Here is an 18,653-nt window from a genome sequence, read left to right as displayed (position 1 = left end):
AAATCACCCCTTGTCAATGTCGTATTTGGAACTAACTTGGAACTACTACCACTTAAGCTGTGTTATAGACAAGTTTCTTGCAAGCGTAGGTTAAATTCATTCAAAGATTTTGGCAAGACTTTTTTGTTCAAAGTTCTTCCTGAAATGACGCAACTGCACAATGGTACCAGATGAAAATTGAGTACATTTGGTTATTATGATTATGATGTATTATTTATCTAGGATAATTTATTATTATGTAATTATTAGATTTTATGAGTATCATTATTATGAATAATATTGAATGAATAATAATAATAATAAAAATAATAATAATAATAATAATAATAAATGTTCGTATTTGACAGTGGCAGTTGACACCAATCTGCAAGTTTGAATTCAGCCAAACTATTTCGTTCACATTTTGTTTTTGTTTTCAGAGCACTGTGGCAGCATTGGCAGTCGCGTACAGAGGGGGAGGTCCAGGAGTCCTTGTTTGCACCCGGAGCTCAAGTACAAGCCTCCAGTCGATTTACCGCACTTGCGTAAAAATTAGCCAGACTGTCAATCTGGACATTGACAATTGGACACTCACATTTAAATGCTAGCATTGGATTATCTGGTAGGTAATTAACTCAGGAGGCTCTTACGATGTGACCGTTTACTTGTAGGCCTGCGGACAATAGAACCTATAGACAATTTGATCTGAGCTTCTTCTTTTTTTAATGCCATTGTTTGCAACACTCGAAACTGCTGAAAATGTTGGAAAGCTAACTGTTTATGACATCTTTAGAGCGAGAAACCGTATCTTACACAGAGACACGTTCTCTCTTTTTGGGACTGTTCAGTCCATCACCACACATGATGTAATATCAAGTAGACTACACAGCAGGAAAAACCGATAAGAACTCTTATCTGTTCTTTTAGGCAGATAGACTTTACCAGAGCAATACGCTGAGCATACACTTTCTGTCTGATGTACATGATGGGGAATTATTTTATTGGTAAATAATTTCCAGAAATTAATGTCCTCAATCAGCGCCCCCTGAGTGTGTTGTGCTTGGTAGGCAGTAAACTCTAGTTCCCAGGTTAGATCCAATGTTCAAAGTCCATTTGAAACTGCTGAAGTACTTATTTATTTATTTTTGGCTGGCGCTGTTTTCAGGATTTGTTTGGATCTGGTGAGCTTCACTGAGAGGGAAATGACTGAATCCGCTAACATGGAGTACAAGGAGATCGATGAGAAGCATGTAGAGAAGAAGGGGGTAAGCTAAATTTGTTAATCAAACCAAAATGTCAACCTACGCTGTGATAAAATACTGTTGCAAAAACGTAAATATTTTTGATGGGTAATACTCACTGGCATGGCAATGAAATGCGTGTGGGAATACGACGTGTTCATCAAGTTAAGTTTTATTTGCAAATTGAATGCTTATAAATAGAAGTTAAAAGAACATAAGTGTAAAATCACAATTAAAAAAATCAAGTGGCTATAATAAGACAAATTGTATTAAGTTTTATTAAGCTAACAATACTGCTGTATGCCAAGAAAGCCTGGACAGAGGACAAAGTGTGACCATATTGCTACAAATAATTATGAAAGGGGAAGTAGACCCTAGACCTAAACTCTGTAGTGTCCTGACAAACAATATTTTTATGTGATGCCTTCCAACACGGTTCTGTGTCTTTTTTGACATGGGCAGTCACTGAAGTATAATATTTCCAGCACATGGGCCATATCTTTTTCTGGTTTTCATGCCAACTTACTGCCAGAATTACGTAATTATCCCAAACGTTCACACACCATCTGGTTTTTTAGTTATATTTATTGATGAGCTCACGAATAACAGCCAAAAATGGTTCTTGTGTCCCTAGATGAATTTTTTTTTTTTGTGAACCAGTGTTGGTATATACAGCCAGATAACTAGGCTAAATGGTGAAAACAAAAACCTGCACGCAGACGAACTGCCCACCCCTGATTTTGTGTTTGCCCTGCAGAGGTTGACCACTGTCTTGGCCTTGGCCACGCTCATCTCTGCTTTCGGCTCATCTTTCCAGTATGGGTACAACGTCGCAGTCGTCAACTCTCCCTCGCCGGTAATACTCACGGGGCTCTGTAATATATCTACAAAAATGTGCCGATATGAACTTGTTTTGAGAACATGCACCGTCATATCTGTCTGGCAGTGTGAATCATTCATGTACGCTGGCCGTGTCTATGTTGACAGTTCATTCAGAGCTTCTACAACCAGACGTACGTGGATCGGTACGGCAAACCCATGGACAGTAACCTCCTCACACTCTTGTGGTCCCTGTCCGTGTCCATGTACCCCCTCGGCGGTTTCTTCGGGTCACTGATGGTGGCCCCGCTGGTGAACAAAATAGGACGGTAAGAGTTCTGAAAGCCTGAATATTGATTTATTTGAGCATGGGTTCAATCTCCACCTGGGCTTTCTGGGCTCGCAGGTCTGTATTGCGAACCTATAGTAGAACAAATGCAATATCTCAGCTTTATTTATTTTTAAATGAACACAATGTGTAAGTGAACACCGTGATTATTAGTTACATCAGTTTTCATAATGCTGGGCTAGAACAAAAACCTACAACCCTTAGAACTGCTAACACGGTATTTTGTTATCTACAAACTGGATCAACATTCAGCATTTGCGGCTGGTCTCAAAGTTCTTCGACACCTCTCTGTGCTGCAGGAGGGGCACTCTTCTCTTCAACAACATCTTCTCCATTGTCCCCGCTTTGATGATGGGGGCGAGTGAGTTGGCCAAATCGTATGAGATGATCATCGTCGCCCGGGTCCTCGTGGGCATCTGCGCAGGTCTGCGACAAAGCACAGCAATAAAAGCACCAGACTGGCTTTATTTGTCTACTTGTCCCTGATAAGTGAGGACATTCACTCCATTGTTGAACTCTTGTAGGACTGTCCTCCAACGTGGTGCCCATGTACCTCGGTGAGCTCTCCCCCAAAAACATGCGGGGTGCCATCGGCATTGTTCCACAGCTCTTCATCACCATAGGCATCCTCACCGCCCAGGTGTTTGGCATAAGGGGCATTCTGGGTAACAGCTCAGGTATGAAACACAGTATCGGATCCCCTTGGTCCCAGGTCTCTGTGGCTAAAGGCTCATCGACTCCAAGAACAATGACTATGGCGATAACTATAAATATGTAGTTTTAAAAATCATTCCTAACTCAAGTGGATGGCAAGGTGCACACTACAGCTGTAACATCAAAGACAGTGACAAATTATATCTTTGGGATCATATTTAGAGCAATTTGTTCCAGATCCATGAATGATAAAATACTGATAGCCAATCAAAATCCATCTGAATTTACAGGGTGTCACGGGCAAAATGGCAGATAGCATCGCCGAGAGACTATTTACAGAATGTTGTCATTCATTAGTGCGGATGCTTACATCTTTATGAATGGGCCTTAAGAGGTTTACCTCTGTGTGTCTGTGCTTTGTGTGTCTGTACTCGTGTGTCTGTACCCCCAGGTTGGCCGTTCATGCTGGCTCTGACAGGCGTGCCCGCCATCATCGAGCTGTTCCTCCTGCCCTTCTTCCCCGAGAGCCCCAGGTACATGCTCATCCAGAGAGGGGACGAGAAGACGGCTCGGAGAGGTAAGACCCTCACCACGCACTCCTCAAATAGCGCTGTAGTACATAAACATATTGTAAAGCGCTTTGGATAAAAAGTGCTATATAAATGCAGTCCATTTACCATAAATGTTAAAGTACAGACGTGCGGAGGGGGATCGGGTGGCTGTCCGTCAGAGCTTTCACCTGTCAAACTGGTGGTACTGGTTTCCTCTCACATTTCCAATTTGAAATCTGACTCGGTGTTCACCTTGAATAAAAACACCTTTATGAAAGAATTAGAATGCTGGACAGCAAAAGCTTGGAAAGAGAGCTTATGTAAGAAGAGAAGGAACCGGCAAATGAACGGTGTCCTCGACAACCAGCCGTGTCGCCTGTGCCTGGAACCCATAGAAGAACCTGAACTATTTCAAGGGTTCTTTGTTGCTCAAATTAGTCCTGGGAGGTTTCATGCCTATGATAGAGGGTTCTGTTCAGAACTTAAAAAAAAAAAAATTGGAAAAGGGTTCTCTCTATCACAACAAGGGAAATTAACTTTTTTCTGGGAGTGCACACCCGGGGTATGGTGGAGACTGGCTCAGGCATTAAGAGCAGTCGTCTGGCAGTCAGAGGGTTGTCAGTTCGATCCCACCCTGGGTGTGTCAGAGTGTCCATGAGCAAGACACCTAACCCCCAAATGCTCATGACGAGCTGGTTGCTGCCTTGCATGGCAGCCAATCGCCGTTGGTGTGTGAGTGTGTGCTTGTGTCTATGAATGGGTGAATGAGAAGCATCAATCGCACAGCGCTTTGGATAAAGGCGCTATATAAATGCCAGCCATTTGCCGTCTCCTCAGACCTGCAGCGCCTCCGCGGCTGGGAGGAGGTGGAGGAGGAGCTGCAGGAGATGCGTCTGGAGGAGCAGTCGGAGCGGGCGGAGGGCCGTCTCTCCGTGCTCAACCTCTTCTCCTTCCCCTCCCTGCGCTGGCAGCTGGTGTCCATCATCGTCATGAACATGGGCCAGCAGCTGTCCGGCGTCAATGCGGTGAGAGCCAGCGGCCGCCGTGCCACCGCTGAATCTGGCCACCGCTGAACCCCGCTGTGGCTGTGTCTGAGGCAGCCTCCTAACTACTGTGTTCTCAAAATATGTACCGTCTACTAAACATACTGCCTACTGTTTAGCGTGTATTTGTGAAATACACGCTACATACACGCAAATACACGCTTTTCAAACTCTACCTTAGTCCTCCCTCCTGATTTCCCCTGCCCCTCCTTTCTGATATCCCTATCCTTGTCTAACCCCCCCACCCCCAAAAAATAAAAAAATAAAAAAATAAATGCACTTATGATGACAACTATGTTTAGAACAGCATTTCATGTGTATTTTGCTAGTTTCTGGATGTGATGCTTTGACTTATGGTAGAACCTATGCACTTGCAAGTCGCTTTGGATTAAAAGCGTCTGCCAAATTACTAAAATGTAAAATGTAATGTAAAAAATGAGCAATTTTCCAATGGTACTGCGGACGTGTCATAAGCCATTCCACCACGTTGCGATGGCAATGGGGAGGGCGTTTGGTTTGTGAATTGCATGTGTGTACGTCTATCTGCAGATCTACTACTACGCAGACAGCATCTACGCGTCCGCTGGTGTCCGGACGAATGACATCCAGTACGTCACCGTTGGAACGGGGGCAGTGAACGTCTTCATGACCATAGCTGCGGTACGGCCTTCGGCCTGCAGGGAGAGCTCTGCTCCATTTGATGAGTGACGACACAGTTTTAGTTTAGTAATATGGATAATTTTAACAGGGAGGCTGTGTGTTTGGTGTGATGCTGAAATTGTTTGTCTTCATAGCATGGAAATGCAAGTTCAAGCAATAATAATTTTGGGGGGATTAGGAATCTTTTGGTGATGAATGTTTTGATGATAATGAATATTTTGGGCATGATGAATGTTTTTGTGATAATGGATGTTTTGTGGATAATTAATATTTTGGGGGTGATTAATGTTTTGGTGATAATGAATATTTTGGGCATGATGAATGTTTTGGTGAAAGTGAATATTTTTGGAATGATTAATGTTTTTGTGATAATGAACATTTTGGTGATGATGAATGTTTTGGTGATGATGAATGTTTTGAGGATGATGAATGTTTTGGTGATGATGATTGTTTTGGTGATGATGAATGTTTTGGTGATGATGAGTGTTTCTACTCTCAGGTGTTCATTGTGGAGGCCTCTGGACGCAGACTGCTGCTCCTCAGCGGGTTTGGGATCTGCTGTGGGGCCTGTGTGCTGCTCACCATCGCCCTCACCTTCCAGGTACAGCAACATCAATTCATCACATATACAATTACCACCTGTGTTACCACCTTCATGGATGCTTTAATGGATAAATCTTTTATCTGTATTTGTTCTCATTGGTACAATAATACAATGCTTATCTTGTACTGTAACAATTGAAAAGAATGAGACTGATATTGTCGAAGTGCTTGTGGCTGTACACGAACACTCTTCCCCTGCTGAAAGAAACAGGGCAAGCTAAGTTGTGAAACAGACCAGCTCCATACTAAGCATGGTTTGACTGGCTGGTTTCTGGTAAAATCAAGCTGGTCATAGCTGGATTGTACACCAGGCTGCATTCTAAAATGGGATGGGCACTTTGAATGTGAGCTTACAACCTGACTGCCTTTAATAGTGGCGTTTGATGCATGACCAGTAGTCTGTACTATTGAGAGGAAGAGGTTAATCAGTATTGCCACTGCCCCTCATTGATAAACTCACCCCCATTTACAGGGAAGTGTGGAGTGGATGCCCTACCTCAGCATCACCTGTGTGATCATTTATGTCAGCGGACATGCCATCGGTCCCAGTAAGTCCAACAAGCCTGCATTTATTCAATCTTCAAGCATGTGTGGATTTCAGTCAGCGGTAAAACTGGTCCTGGTTGAGACATCTACCCTTCCATGACTTGCATGTTTCATCAAATACCTATAAAGGTTTTGGTAACAATTAAAAAGAAGAAAGTGACTGGAAAAATCTTGGGCCATGATATATGTATAAAGCAAAACGGTAAAGACTGTTAAAGTGTGGCATTTGTGTGGTGTACCTCAGACAAGTGTAGAGTTGCAAAAGGCCTTGGTACTTCATCTGAGACAAAGCATTTTACCTCTACTCCGTACTGAGTGTATCTGAACTTTTTCCTTGCTTTGAAGTTGAACAGTTCCGTCTGTCGTCTGCCTACAGGCCCGATTCCTTATGTGGTTACCACGGAGATGTTCCGCCAGTCATCGCGGCCAGCGGCCTTCATGGTGGCTGGGTCGGTGCACTGGCTGTCCAACTTCACAGTGGGCCTGGTCTTCCCCTTCCTCGAGGTCAGTGTTCTCAACGAGTAAAGCGTGAATCGTATATCTGCAAGTAAGTAAGTAAGACAAGTGGAGTATCAGAAAGTGTGCGTGATATTAGTGCAGGAATGTTCTCTATGGTTTATCTTGGTTTATAGCTTATAGCTTATTTAAGGTTGGGGCAACATTAGCTCAGGAGGTAAGAGCAGTCGTTTTAGCAGTCACAGGGTTGCCGGTTCGACCTAACCCCCAATTGCTCCTGACGAGCTGGTTGGTGCCTTGCATGACAGCCAATCGGCATTGGTGTGTGAGTATGTGTGTGAATGGGTGAATGAGAAGTATCAATTGTATACCGCTTTGGATAAAGGTGCTATCTAAATGCAGACATTTACCATTTATCTCTGCATGCCTGCATAAGGTAATGTAGGGATGTTCTCCTTGATGTTCTCTCTGTGGGTCTGCAGAACGGGCTGGGCTCCTACAGCTTCATCCTCTTCGCCTTCATCTGCCTGGCCACTCTGGTGTACATCTGGTGGATGATCCCGGAGACCAAAAATAAGACCTTCCTGGAGATCAGCCAGATGTTTGCGGAGCGGAACGGGACGAAGATCCTGGTGGGCACGGAAGACCTGGACATTAAAGAGGCAAAGCCTGGCAGCAGCGGGCAGGAGGAGGAGAAGGTCACTGCCTTCTGAGGGAGGTATCCATATGAGGAGGACCATAGGAGAACTACACAAGGAGAACCATAGAAGAAGACCAGCTGGTGCTTCTTTGGCATGTGTATATGTTCACTTGGGGCACAGCAGAGAAATGATGACCTAGTAGGTTCCTCCTTTGTATTGTCATGGAGTGTAGGCATCTCATATTATGCATTTATCTTTTTCATGTGACTTGGGGTTTGGACATCAGAAGGATTGTCAAGGGGTGGAGGGAGGGGGGGCCAATTGATTACCTTATCCAGTTTTCTGGTAATGATCTCCCATGAACCTTGTAGGGGGTCTGGATGAGATCTGGGTTCATTTTATGTAGTGTATGGGGGGGGGGATTTCTTACAAAGACAACATGAGATTATTGTTGATGTTATTACTTGTAAATACGTTAAATGTAATGCACATTTAACTTGTACTTAAGTTCCTTTTTTACATTTAACTTGTACTTGTACTTGTACAGCAATGGACATATTTAATTGCTGTCAGAATCACAACAATTTCTTGTATGTATCGGAGTTGAAGTATTAGCATTTCTATTACAAATATCACATCTATCACATTACTGAAATTATTCTTCATATTCATTTGTTGGTACAAACGATAAATTAACCTTGAGATTAATTTATCGATTGTACCATTGTTATGGTGGTGATGTGGTGTGTATAACTCTCTAAACAGATTCAAAATAAAGATTCATTTTCAAAGCATAGTCTCAGTTTGATTTTATTGAAAGAAACAAATGAGTACAGCCCTTCATGTGTTGACAGAAAGTAGGCCTATATCTGGCTTACTGTCATCCCTGCTTTCCACGGTTTGTCTTTAAAGTTGAGCCGTACAGTATAGCATAAATATGTAAACATCAATTGAGGACATATGCCTAGCTGTGTAATATTTGATAAACAGATATGAATAAGACAAAGCTGTGGATCATGGTTAGTTCTTCAGTATGGAGCCCATAGTTTATCTTATGATTGCCTGCCTTGTGATAACATGAATCATATTGCCACTTATGTAAATGACATGTGCTAAGATGACATGCTTAATAATAGATGTACGTTTGTTTTCTTGGTAAATCATCATATGTAATTACAAGCTTCATTGTTTATTTTGGGTGTATGTACTTGATATTTTTAATATTTTCACTGGATTGATTGGATTTATAACATCTTTGAGCCTTTTTCTGATGGAGTTCAATATTGTGGCCTCTTGGCGAGCTGTGAAGCACTGTGTTACATTGCAGGTATGATGACAGCAGTGATTTGCGAGCATTGGGGTTCGGGGTGTGGGTAGGTCCGGGGGGGCTGTCCTCAGGGGCACCTGTGTTCGGCCTCGAGCCGCACCCCTCCGTAGACGCTGAGGTGGGTCACCCCCCAGGTGAGCACGTTGCCCCTCAGGATGTTGTTCCCGCAGGACATCTGGTCCCGGATCTCGGAGGAACCGAGCACGTAGTCCCACAGGTTCACGTCCGTCATCTGGCCCACGAAGGCGTCCGAGTCGGAGATGCCCAGGAAGCCGTCCTGGTCCTTCCCCAGGATCAGGGTCCCGCCCGGCTGCAGCTCGTAGTGGCTGCGCAGGTACTGCTCCTCCCCCACCATGCCGTTGATCCAGAGCTCCGCCCCTCCGGAGTGGGACGCCCAGGTCAGGCAGTAGTTGCCCCAGTCGCGGGAGCGGAGGCTGTGGGGGAAGTTGACGAACTCGTTGCCGATCCACAGGCCCACCTCGTAGCCCACGGTGACGGTCAGCTCGTTGTCGTGGCCGGCGGTGGAGTAGGACAGCACGGTGTGGACCGCCCCGGGCTGGGTGCGGATGTGCATGCAGACGGTGAAAGAGCGGAGGGCCATGGAGGGTCCCTGGTGCACTTTTACGTAGCTCTCCATGGTCCTCTCGGTGAAGTGCAGCACCAGCGGGGAGATGACGCGAGGGCCTGGGGTGAGGAGGAAGGGGGGGTCAGCACAAACCAGACAGGATACGAAAATACACCGGGTCTTTAAAAAACCTAAACCACAGATATTCACCTTTTCTAGGTGACCTGCCATCCCCGCCCTCACCTAGAAGCAAAAATGTGCACGTCATTACCGTGTGAAATATAGCCACAGTTAAACCAGTCCTTTTCACAGCTAAAAGAAGAAAAATCCTATCTGAGGTACCTGAAGGGATGCGTTTGCCCAGGTTTGTGACCAGACCCTCAATCTTCGACAACTTGGACTCGATTTCTTCCTGCCTACAGAAAGCTGGATGAAAGCAGAGATGGCGAGTGAGAGAGGGGTCACGGCCGGGGCTGTCGATACGAGCGGGATTCTGCGTCCGATGCTACGTACTGCCTTTGCCGAGTCGTGGCAGGAAGGAGGACTCGACCACGCGGTCGTTCAGCGGCTGAGCAATACGGTAGTCGTTCCACAGGGTCTTGTTCTCGTGGTCCATCAGGGTGCTCTCCAGCTTTCTGATCTGAGAGAACACAGGAAATGCCTCACTGTGTCCAAAGGCTCAGCGTTTCCCCAGCTCAAATGGTCTCGGTTGCCAAAAACCTGAGCACACGTTGATGTTACATAGCAGGGCCAGCTCGAAAGACAAAACTAATTTTAACTGGAAAACAAGCCATTCAGACTTGTTATGCTGTTTTGCAACCTTTTTTTTGTGATGGCACACTTTAAGATGAAAGAAATCCCTGGTGCACCACATTGTCATCATCCACTAAAACGTTACAAAATGTGATGTAAGCCAGTCATAAGTAACATTTGGACTCATGCGCTGGTCAGCTTGCTGACTTCCCCCTCCCGGAGCATGCATTGTGCATGCAAGGATTCCAGGAGCCCCCCTTTTCTCACATTCCTGACAGGTTGGGTTTGTCTCTTTTCCTTTCATTCACCCAAATCAGGTTTATCCAAAAGGTATATTACCATGAGTCACAAATACATATTTACAGCAAATGCCCTCATTTGGGCACTGCTGTCATTACACCGGTGACTGCTCTCCTAGATTCAATATTCAAAACTGCTATTAAGATAGTAAATAGACCCAGTAAAACCTTGAAAACATTGTCCATGTGATCCATGTATTATTGCATTAAGTACTATACTTATGGTAACAGGAATTGCATGTAAAATGGATAATCAGGAGGGAAGTTTCATGATAACTGCAACATAATAAAATCAAGGAATCGGATGAGATACATTTGGAGTTTAATAAACCATAGTTTCAGTAACTCAAGGGAAAACCTACACGTCCTCTCCTGGTAATGATCTCATTTTCCCTACTTAACAACCCCCAAGGGTGGGGGTCTAAATTCCAGATTTGACCACCCCTCCAGGTTGATTTATGGCACTGCCGCCTGGTTTCAAACGTATGATTTGGCATAAAAGCAAGGGAGACAGACCAATCTGGGAAAATCGTATTCGACTTCCCACACAACATGTCTTGGGTATGTAGGTATGTATGTATGTATGTGTAGCAGGGGAAGATCGTATTTGACTTCCCACACAACATATTGTATGTATATGTAAGTATCAGGAAGACCGTAAACGGCTTCCCGCACAGCACGTTCTATGCATGTGTAGCAACGGAAGTAATCGGCTTCCCATACACGGCATATTCTATACTCTTTGTTTATGTGTAGCCAACGCAGGCTAGGTATGATGATTTACTCTATCTCTGTTCTTAATTTGTGTATCTGTAATTGACTATTGGCATTCTAAAGATAATAACCTACCTGTCTGCGAATAAACTATTTTGTTTGTAGCTTGCGTGATCTCCATGACTCTAATTCATCTTGTACTTTTTTCAGCCTTTTTCAGCCTAAATTACAACTGAATACTCAGGGGGAAATGGTGGCTAAAGACCGAGCGATCGGCGGCTTGGTACATTTGTGGTAGTTCTAAGCTGTGAGGCCAGCAATTTTCTGCCCATTAAAGGATCGGTGACGCACGGCTCTTGTAATTTGATGCGAAGGGACCCCCTGGGCGTTACAGCGCTGGTTCCTGTCAAATTAGCTCTAAGGAGCCCAGTTAATGCTACGCCGACCTGGGCTCGCAACTATCATGGCAGGTTTGCATGTATTGTGTTGACTGGACCCTCAGCCTCTGAGTTCTCCACCGAACTGAGATTTCAGCAATAATGCTAATCCCGGGAGCATATATTGAGTAATGGTGGCACAGGTACGAGTCGAGTGTAATCACTCCCGAGGTTCGCGTAAGTTTCAAACCCAAATTTCTAAATTATATCTTAAATGGAGTCAGATAAACGAGTAAAACTATAGTAACCACTAAACTTACAATACGGCCCCGTTTGAGAACGGAGAATATTAAGAATTGTACTGATCCGTTTCAGGCCAGCCGTAAGCAGGATATGGGGCAGTTCAATCCATATCCGACCCGTGGCAGCGGACCCAGTATATTCTTAAACGTAATTGTGCTCTGTTCTTGGATGGAGGATAATAATTAACCCTACTAATGTTCTCCCAGCAACGCCAGAAGGACAAGCACGCAAAACCCCCTTCGGCCCTCGCTAAATTCCGTCATTGGGTTAGAGTGGGGTTTTACAGTGACATACATGTTCAACTGTAGAGGAAGTTGAAAAATGTCCATGGTACACCTAGTAAGCTCTAACAGCACGCTATGTGCTGTTGTCACTGAAAGACACAGGTCTATATCATGCTGTGGCTTCAGTAGATGCTTTTTGATATGTTTTCTGTTTTCAATACTCATCAGAGGATAGTCTACATATACTGTACTGAGAGAATGATATACAATGAGCTGCATAAAGAAACTCACCTGACACCAAATATTTTTTTAATGTTCAAAATGTGCTGTAAAAATACTTTTCAATAGAAGCTGAAAATCTGCACTTTGACCGCATGTGAATTTTGAAGACCAATCTGAGTCAAATCAAGAGAAACAACATATCTTTGTCCCAAGACTTATGGAGCTGTAAATGGCATTTACACGGTGCATACCTGGTTGTGGGAGAGCGTGATCGGGGTGTCGAACACGGTCCATATGATGCTCTCATAGCACGGGGGCGTGGTCAGCGAGCCCTGATACCTGAAGAATTGGGACAGGTTCTCAGGAAGCATGGAGCGCACATTTAGAGTGGTGAGGGTCATGGACTGCCCTAGACAGGAAGTGCAAAAAATCCAGAAAAAGAGCTGTGTCACTGCAGGTATTTTATTCACATGTCCGCGTCGACAAGATCACGCACATCATGAATAATGCATCACCTGCGTACTTGACATTGGCCAGGTTGGAGATGAAATCGCTGTAGTAAGTGTTCTCAAAATGCCCATCCTGGAAACAAACACACACATTTCTGCATTAAATATTCATCCAACACGGCCCCGGCAACAAATGGGTATTAATCATTTACTGTACACTGCGCCGGATCACACAGTAATATACAGGACAAATACATCATGTGTAAAATAATATAGCAATAATGGATTTAAATTGCTGCCTGTATGAGTCTATGTAATACACACTCCCTTCGCCTGCTGAACACGAAACCACCATTATAATGAATCTCTGCACAATCATTTATTATGATACCAACTGTGCAATAATAGTATGCATGCATGCTAGGAACAACAGCGTTTGGATTGCTGTACATCTCTTTTTACCTGCACATGAGGCAATTACAATTATTTAAAAAGTGTCTACAAGGACTGAGCCTTCTGTCCACACTGCAAAAGAATGCCTGTGTTTTAGGCAAGATAATTAAATCGTATTTTTCTCACAAGTAGAAAATATTAGCTTCTTTTTAATTACCGTTTGCTTGATAAGTCAAATTCTTACCCCATTGGCTAATCTTGAAATGAATAAAATGGTCCCAACTCATAGGCAATATTTCCGCCTTAGTTTGCAAGTAATAGAAATGAAATTCCCAGCATTTTAATGACCCGGCCCTGCTGGGTGCTTTCAATGACCCGGATTGCTGGGTGTTTTTAACGACCCGGACCTTATCTCCATGCAATCCAACTGGCAAAAAACTGCCAACTCCCACTCAGCCAATCAATGCAGCATACGGTTGGACACATTTACCAGAGGGCACAGATTGAGTCCTAAGGCAAAGCTTTTAGTGATCCACAACGCATTCTCTTCACACATTACTGCACTGCGTCAAGAGAAACGGGCTGGATTCCAGCAGTGCATTAACTGCCTTCAAACTGTGTTGACACGCAACTCACAAACTCAGAAAAGACAATAAAATGACATGAAAATGATCTTACTGACTCTCTAGGGGTGCGCCTCAGTACTCTAAAAAAATGTATCCTCCTTTCCCCTCACTCGTCTCCTCCCCCTATTCAGAGGTAACGAGGGGAGAAGGCAAGTGGAGGAATGGAGGATGAATTTTTAAAGTACTGGCCCTCTGGCCTTATAGCCACGTTGGGTAGGAGCGTTCTCATGTTTGAGTCTGTGTTATAACCTTCGCTATACACATTCAAGTGCTCCTTCTGAATAAACTGTTTGTGAAGAGGACAATAAAATGATGAGTTATCCGATTATACAGAGGGTTTTTTTATTCCACATTCTGCAGATAAGGCTCTCCTGTGGACACACGAGCGGGAGGAGCACACGCCCGGCGCAGCTCTTCATCCCTCACCTCGTAGAAGAACGCCAGCACTGCCAGTCCGTCAGGCTTAGCCTTGGCCTCAGCGAAGCTGCTGTACTTGTCAGAATTGTAATGGACGACATGCAGCTGTGATAACAGAAGCCAAGAAGATACAGTCAGTGCTGAGCATCGGCTGTTGACTTCATTATTTTTTTGTACATTGTTTTTGTGCAGTATCGTATATACACGGTGCATGCATGGTGGAAACTAAGTTATGAATTTTTTATTTTTTTTTCATTAAAAACAAACAGTTCTGCATGCAAGGCAGTTATATAGAAGTCTGTGGCATTTGTAATATTTACTGCATTTGACATTTGTTTTTTTAGTAGGTCATGCTAACCCTAAAGGCAATCAGCATCATTATGTGACTGACGGATGTAATACTGCAGGTGCGTCCCAATACTACTTCCAGATAGGAGGATATATTTCACCTCAGCCATGTAGCGGATGCCGTCCAGGGTGTGCTCCGCCCCGCTGGCCTCCAGGTCCCAGCCCCCCCAGTGCAGGTGCATCTGGACGGCCGTGTAGCGCCCCACGAGCCCCTTCCTGATGAACATGGTGGGGGGCAGGTCAATTTGGACTGTCCAGAGGAGGGGCCAGAAAGACGAGAGGAACACGGTTCCGCCGTTACTGTCCACACACGGCACAAAGCCACACAGAACTTCGGAGCTCGTGAGCGATGTGCGGTCATCCGCGCAACATTGAGTTCATATATTCGTCTCTCATCGAAGATAGCCAAAGGAAGGTTAAACGGGCATTACAGTATTTCCTTCCATGGGGTCACTTACATCTTTCCATGTACACAATGTGAACATTATTGATTTCCGTTTTTTTTTGTCACTGTACGGATTAATCAAAGAATCCAAACAGCTGTAACCTAAGATGTGAGACATGTAACCGTTCCTGGAAATAAAAGTTTAACTTTCTGGGAAGGCTATATGTGTCAGCTACAGCAGTCTGTAGAATAGATTAGAATGACTAAACTGTTCAAAACTAATTTAGCAATATATTTATTATATTTAATTTCAGTTTAGATGATTTCAGAACCGTTACAGTGCGTTCAAGCACTAATTATACTTGACAAACCATTGCATTTGGATCAGAAATTATACTAAATACCATTAATGAATCACAAATCCACATATAGAGGGTAGTTTGCATATGAGCTCCTCAATCCTGGTACGAAGGAGGAAAGATGAAGATTCTTGCTCAGGGACATTTGGGTCATTTTTACTAACGATTACGGTGAGGTTAATAAAATCAGGTGACAAATAGTATCGTTATAGTTCAATTTGAAGTCCGGCTCCTTGAATGTGTGCCATCATTTATCTTTGCATGATACAGTAATATCAATTATAAGAACAAGCTAGACACTTGTTTGGACAAATTTATTTTCCCTTTTGGACGTAAATACAGTGAATGTTGCTTTTAAAGACGCTAAAACATTGAATTGTGGTTCGTCAGTTGGCAAGACTTTAAGTGATAACAAGAGAAGTCCCTCGTATTGTTTGCACTTCCACGCTGTCCCCACCAGAGGGCAGCACGTCTACGGCTTGGCATGATGAATTTGCATAAAGCCAGAGCATTGGCTCACCGCCAACAGTAGCAAAAAAAAGTTATGATAAAATAGAAACTTTTATTAATTAATTCTCAAAAAACGAATCCACGAAGCAGAAAGTAGCCATAGGGCACGATATCAGTGAAATTATTTATTCGTGTAGTCTCCTGTCAGAACGCAGAGAAGGTTTATTGTGGACCCTAGCAATTGCCCAGACGCTTGTACCTGAATGCCCGTTGTTGGTCATAAGGAAGTTGCCACTTTGCTCCTCGTAGCCCGAAAGCAACAGGTGCAACATGCGGGGGTTGTGCCGCACACTTCTCCGCTGGATGTCAATTGGGGATTGCTTTTTTCCGCCGCAAGCGGGGTATTCCTCCGCCCAGTGCATCTGGTCCAGATCTCCCTCTGAACAACCCATCAACCAAGGGTAGGGAAACGCCAGCAATGAAAGGAAAGTACGAACAGCGCAAGTCATTTTACATTCCCATGGAAGATATATAATAGTCTATTACGGTAAAAGTGGGCCCTATTAGTGCCAACTGTGTCTCACGTTCAGAAATAAACGAACAACATTGTTGTTCTTTGCGGAACACATTTGCCTAATGTACCCTGAAAGTCCACTAACTTGGATTACAAGCAAAAAATATATTTTAAAAAAAAAGTGTCTAGGGCACAGGTTAATCTGCCTATAGGGCACCACCTCGGTGACGAAAATAAAATAAAATAATAATAATAATAATTTTATTGGCACTCTTTCCTCTATTGTGCTGCTTCTTTTTTTTTGGACGTTTCATTGTTTTCGGTATCAAGGAGGTTAATTGGCCGAGCCTATATTTTATTTTGCGAAACGCAAGTGGGCTACTTTCTAGTATTGTCAGTCATGTCCATGACTGTAAATGTAATGTAAAGGATAGCCTATTAAGTAGCGTGATTAATATGGTATGCAACCTCGGAAATCTGGTTGGCAGTTATAGTCGAAATTCGACCAGATGGATAATGTTCAGTTAAAGACGGCGATGCAGATGTATTTTTGATATTTCCCATTATACAGGGTAATTCAAGATATGGATTGTTTAATATTTAAAAAATAGTCAAGAGCTTTAGTCTACAATATACTATTAGGATAACGTCTGAAAGGCTAATATAGTCGTGCATGATAATAGCAGAAGAATGCGTGTAGGCCTACCTTTATATGACCAATGTATTCCGTTATCGCCTGCGAAGACTGAGTTTACGCAAATGAAATATATAAAAACTGCGATGGTTTCCATTGCGTCTTAATGGAGGCAGTACTTCGCAATGAGAAAGGAGTTGATATGAAGCTGTGTGAATTCTTGTGAGAGACATCTGTGAGTCTGCACTCTTACTCAACGTACTTTAAAAGGAACGGGAATCTGCTATTGATTTCCTGTGCTTTTAGCAAATGGATTACATACAAACCGCCTCGGGCCGCGGTTATTGTTTATGAAAAGTGGAGGCACACGTGTTGCAAAGTATTATTTGTAAGCAAATTCGCAACATCCCCAGAACATCACAAGGATTCTGTCACGCATTTGCGTTATGTTGAAAGCAATGAACGGCTACGCGGACATTCCTACGACTAAAAGTGACTGTATTCATTTGCCTTCGTCTAGACAAATCTTTAGGCCTATTTGCCTTGGATTTCACGTGTGATTTATCATTTCAAAACCTTGAACATTGCTAAACATACGTCAAACAGTCGATTTCTTTATTTATGGGCTATTGGAGGAAGCTTTTTGGAATAGATGAACGATGTACACAACAAAAAAATTTTTTTGTAAAAATGTCGGTATTGTTCCCATAAATGTCAACTCAAATAAAAGGCTGTTAATCTCAAACACAAGACAGGGTTTGCATAGGCCTAAGGACAGCGTTCTAGATCTCGGGTGAGTCCAGCCGTTTCCCATCGTTTCCCATTTTTTCCGTTTTCACTTTTTTTAATCGACATAATTTTCTTGTCTGGAAGTGTTTGTCCAAAACAAACAAAAAAGGAAAAGACGAATTTGGTATCTAAGGGAAGAATAATGAGTAAATGAGTGCTATTTTATGTGACATGCGATTCATTTGTATAGTTTCCAACAAGTGTTGTCATTAGCATGGACCCTTGGCTGTCAGTCCTGACAGACATTGACTTTTGTAGTTTCTGACCTCGGGTGGACATACAGAAATCAGATACAACTGATACAACTCATCATAGTTTCTTTTTTCCATTCTTAATTTGCCTTCAGATTATATGATCACATCCACCAGTCTCCCCAGTTATTAATTAGCCATATATGATATTCATCTGTTCATACACGTATTAGCCAATTAACATTCGCAGATATGCCGGCTTTTGTCCAGCCTACTTTTGGAACGTGCAATTCAGTTAGCATCCACTCGATGACGCTATCACCGCATTTAATGTATACATTATGAATGTATAAATATATACATTTTTTAATGAGCTGAAATACTTTTCTAACCAATTGTATTAGTAGAAAGTAATATAAGTGTTCTTGCGCAGACAATGTAGTTCATTATCTGTATTTATTTGATACAGGTTTGTTTGCTCATCTGCTATAAAGTGAGAGATTAATCTTTGAAGGCACTATATTTAAAAAACGCTGTGAATCAAGAGCACCATTTAACCCATCGACATTTGGTCCATGGACATGCCCATTATAGCCTGCTGTACCCAACATATATTACATTTTCCCCATTTTTCCCAAGTTGACATTTTTAGGAGCACACAAATGTACCATTATGTTCTTAAATACTTTTTCTAGTTAGCACACATCACATTTTAGGAGCATTGTAGTCCTGGTATACATTTCATACAAATAAAAACCGCTGTTGGGCAATT

At 43.1% G+C, this 18,653-nt stretch overlaps 2 protein-coding genes across 3 annotated transcripts; one reads left to right on the top strand and one right to left on the bottom strand.

The window, feature by feature from the left end:
- Nucleotides 1-431: 431 nt before the first annotated feature.
- LOC133139032 (solute carrier family 2, facilitated glucose transporter member 5-like) lies at nucleotides 432-7,820 on the top strand. Of its 2 annotated transcripts, none has more exons than XM_061258275.1 (13): nucleotides 432-492; nucleotides 1,145-1,244; nucleotides 1,978-2,076; nucleotides 2,208-2,368; nucleotides 2,688-2,812; nucleotides 2,913-3,065; nucleotides 3,494-3,619; nucleotides 4,431-4,618; nucleotides 5,186-5,296; nucleotides 5,796-5,897; nucleotides 6,372-6,447; nucleotides 6,822-6,949; nucleotides 7,384-7,820. In XM_061258275.1, exons 2-13 carry the CDS (start codon nucleotides 1,182-1,184, stop codon nucleotides 7,612-7,614), a joined length of 1,563 nt encoding a protein of 520 aa, XP_061114259.1. In that variant the 5' UTR covers nucleotides 432-492; nucleotides 1,145-1,181; the 3' UTR covers nucleotides 7,615-7,820. The 2 variants fall into 2 exon arrangements, with proteins under 2 accessions (XP_061114259.1, XP_061114258.1); XM_061258274.1 differs by having other exon boundaries at nucleotides 471-601.
- A 526-nt stretch (nucleotides 7,821-8,346) lies between these two features.
- LOC133139543 (carbonic anhydrase 6-like) lies at nucleotides 8,347-16,205 on the bottom strand. The gene is made up of 9 exons (XM_061259114.1): nucleotides 16,013-16,205; nucleotides 14,661-14,809; nucleotides 14,221-14,316; nucleotides 12,842-12,908; nucleotides 12,578-12,735; nucleotides 9,948-10,074; nucleotides 9,777-9,860; nucleotides 9,645-9,677; nucleotides 8,347-9,553 (listed from the first exon to the last, which is right to left on the bottom strand). Exons 1-9 carry the CDS (start codon nucleotides 16,203-16,205, stop codon nucleotides 8,937-8,939), a joined length of 1,524 nt encoding a protein of 507 aa, XP_061115098.1. The 3' UTR covers nucleotides 8,347-8,936.
- Nucleotides 16,206-18,653: the final 2,448 nt, after the last annotated feature.

The sequence above is a fragment of the Conger conger genome, chromosome 10 (assembly GCF_963514075.1).
Source record: "Conger conger chromosome 10, fConCon1.1, whole genome shotgun sequence".
Taxonomy (NCBI): Eukaryota; Metazoa; Chordata; class Actinopteri; order Anguilliformes; family Congridae; genus Conger; species Conger conger.
This window is presented reverse-complemented; position numbering and strand designations above follow the sequence as displayed.

Coding starts and splice junctions, on each gene's coding strand:
- LOC133139543 (XM_061259114.1), bottom strand. CDS start 16,205: ATGGGTTGTTCAGAGGGAGATCTGGACCAGATGCACTGGGCGGAGGAA. Junction 9,861..9,947: donor GCCACGACTCGGCAAAGGCA/GTACGTAGCATC, acceptor GCTTTCATCCAG/CTTTCTGTAGGCAGGAAGAA. Junction 9,678..9,776: donor GGGCAAACGCATCCCTTCAG/GTACCTCAGATA, acceptor TTTTGCTTCTAG/GTGAGGGCGGGGATGGCAGG.
- LOC133139032 (XM_061258275.1), top strand. CDS start 1,182: ATGACTGAATCCGCTAACATGGAGTACAAGGAGATCGATGAGAAGCAT. Junction 2,369..2,687: donor CTGGTGAACAAAATAGGACG/GTAAGAGTTCTG, acceptor TCTGTGCTGCAG/GAGGGGCACTCTTCTCTTCA. Junction 2,813..2,912: donor CCTCGTGGGCATCTGCGCAG/GTCTGCGACAAA, acceptor GAACTCTTGTAG/GACTGTCCTCCAACGTGGTG.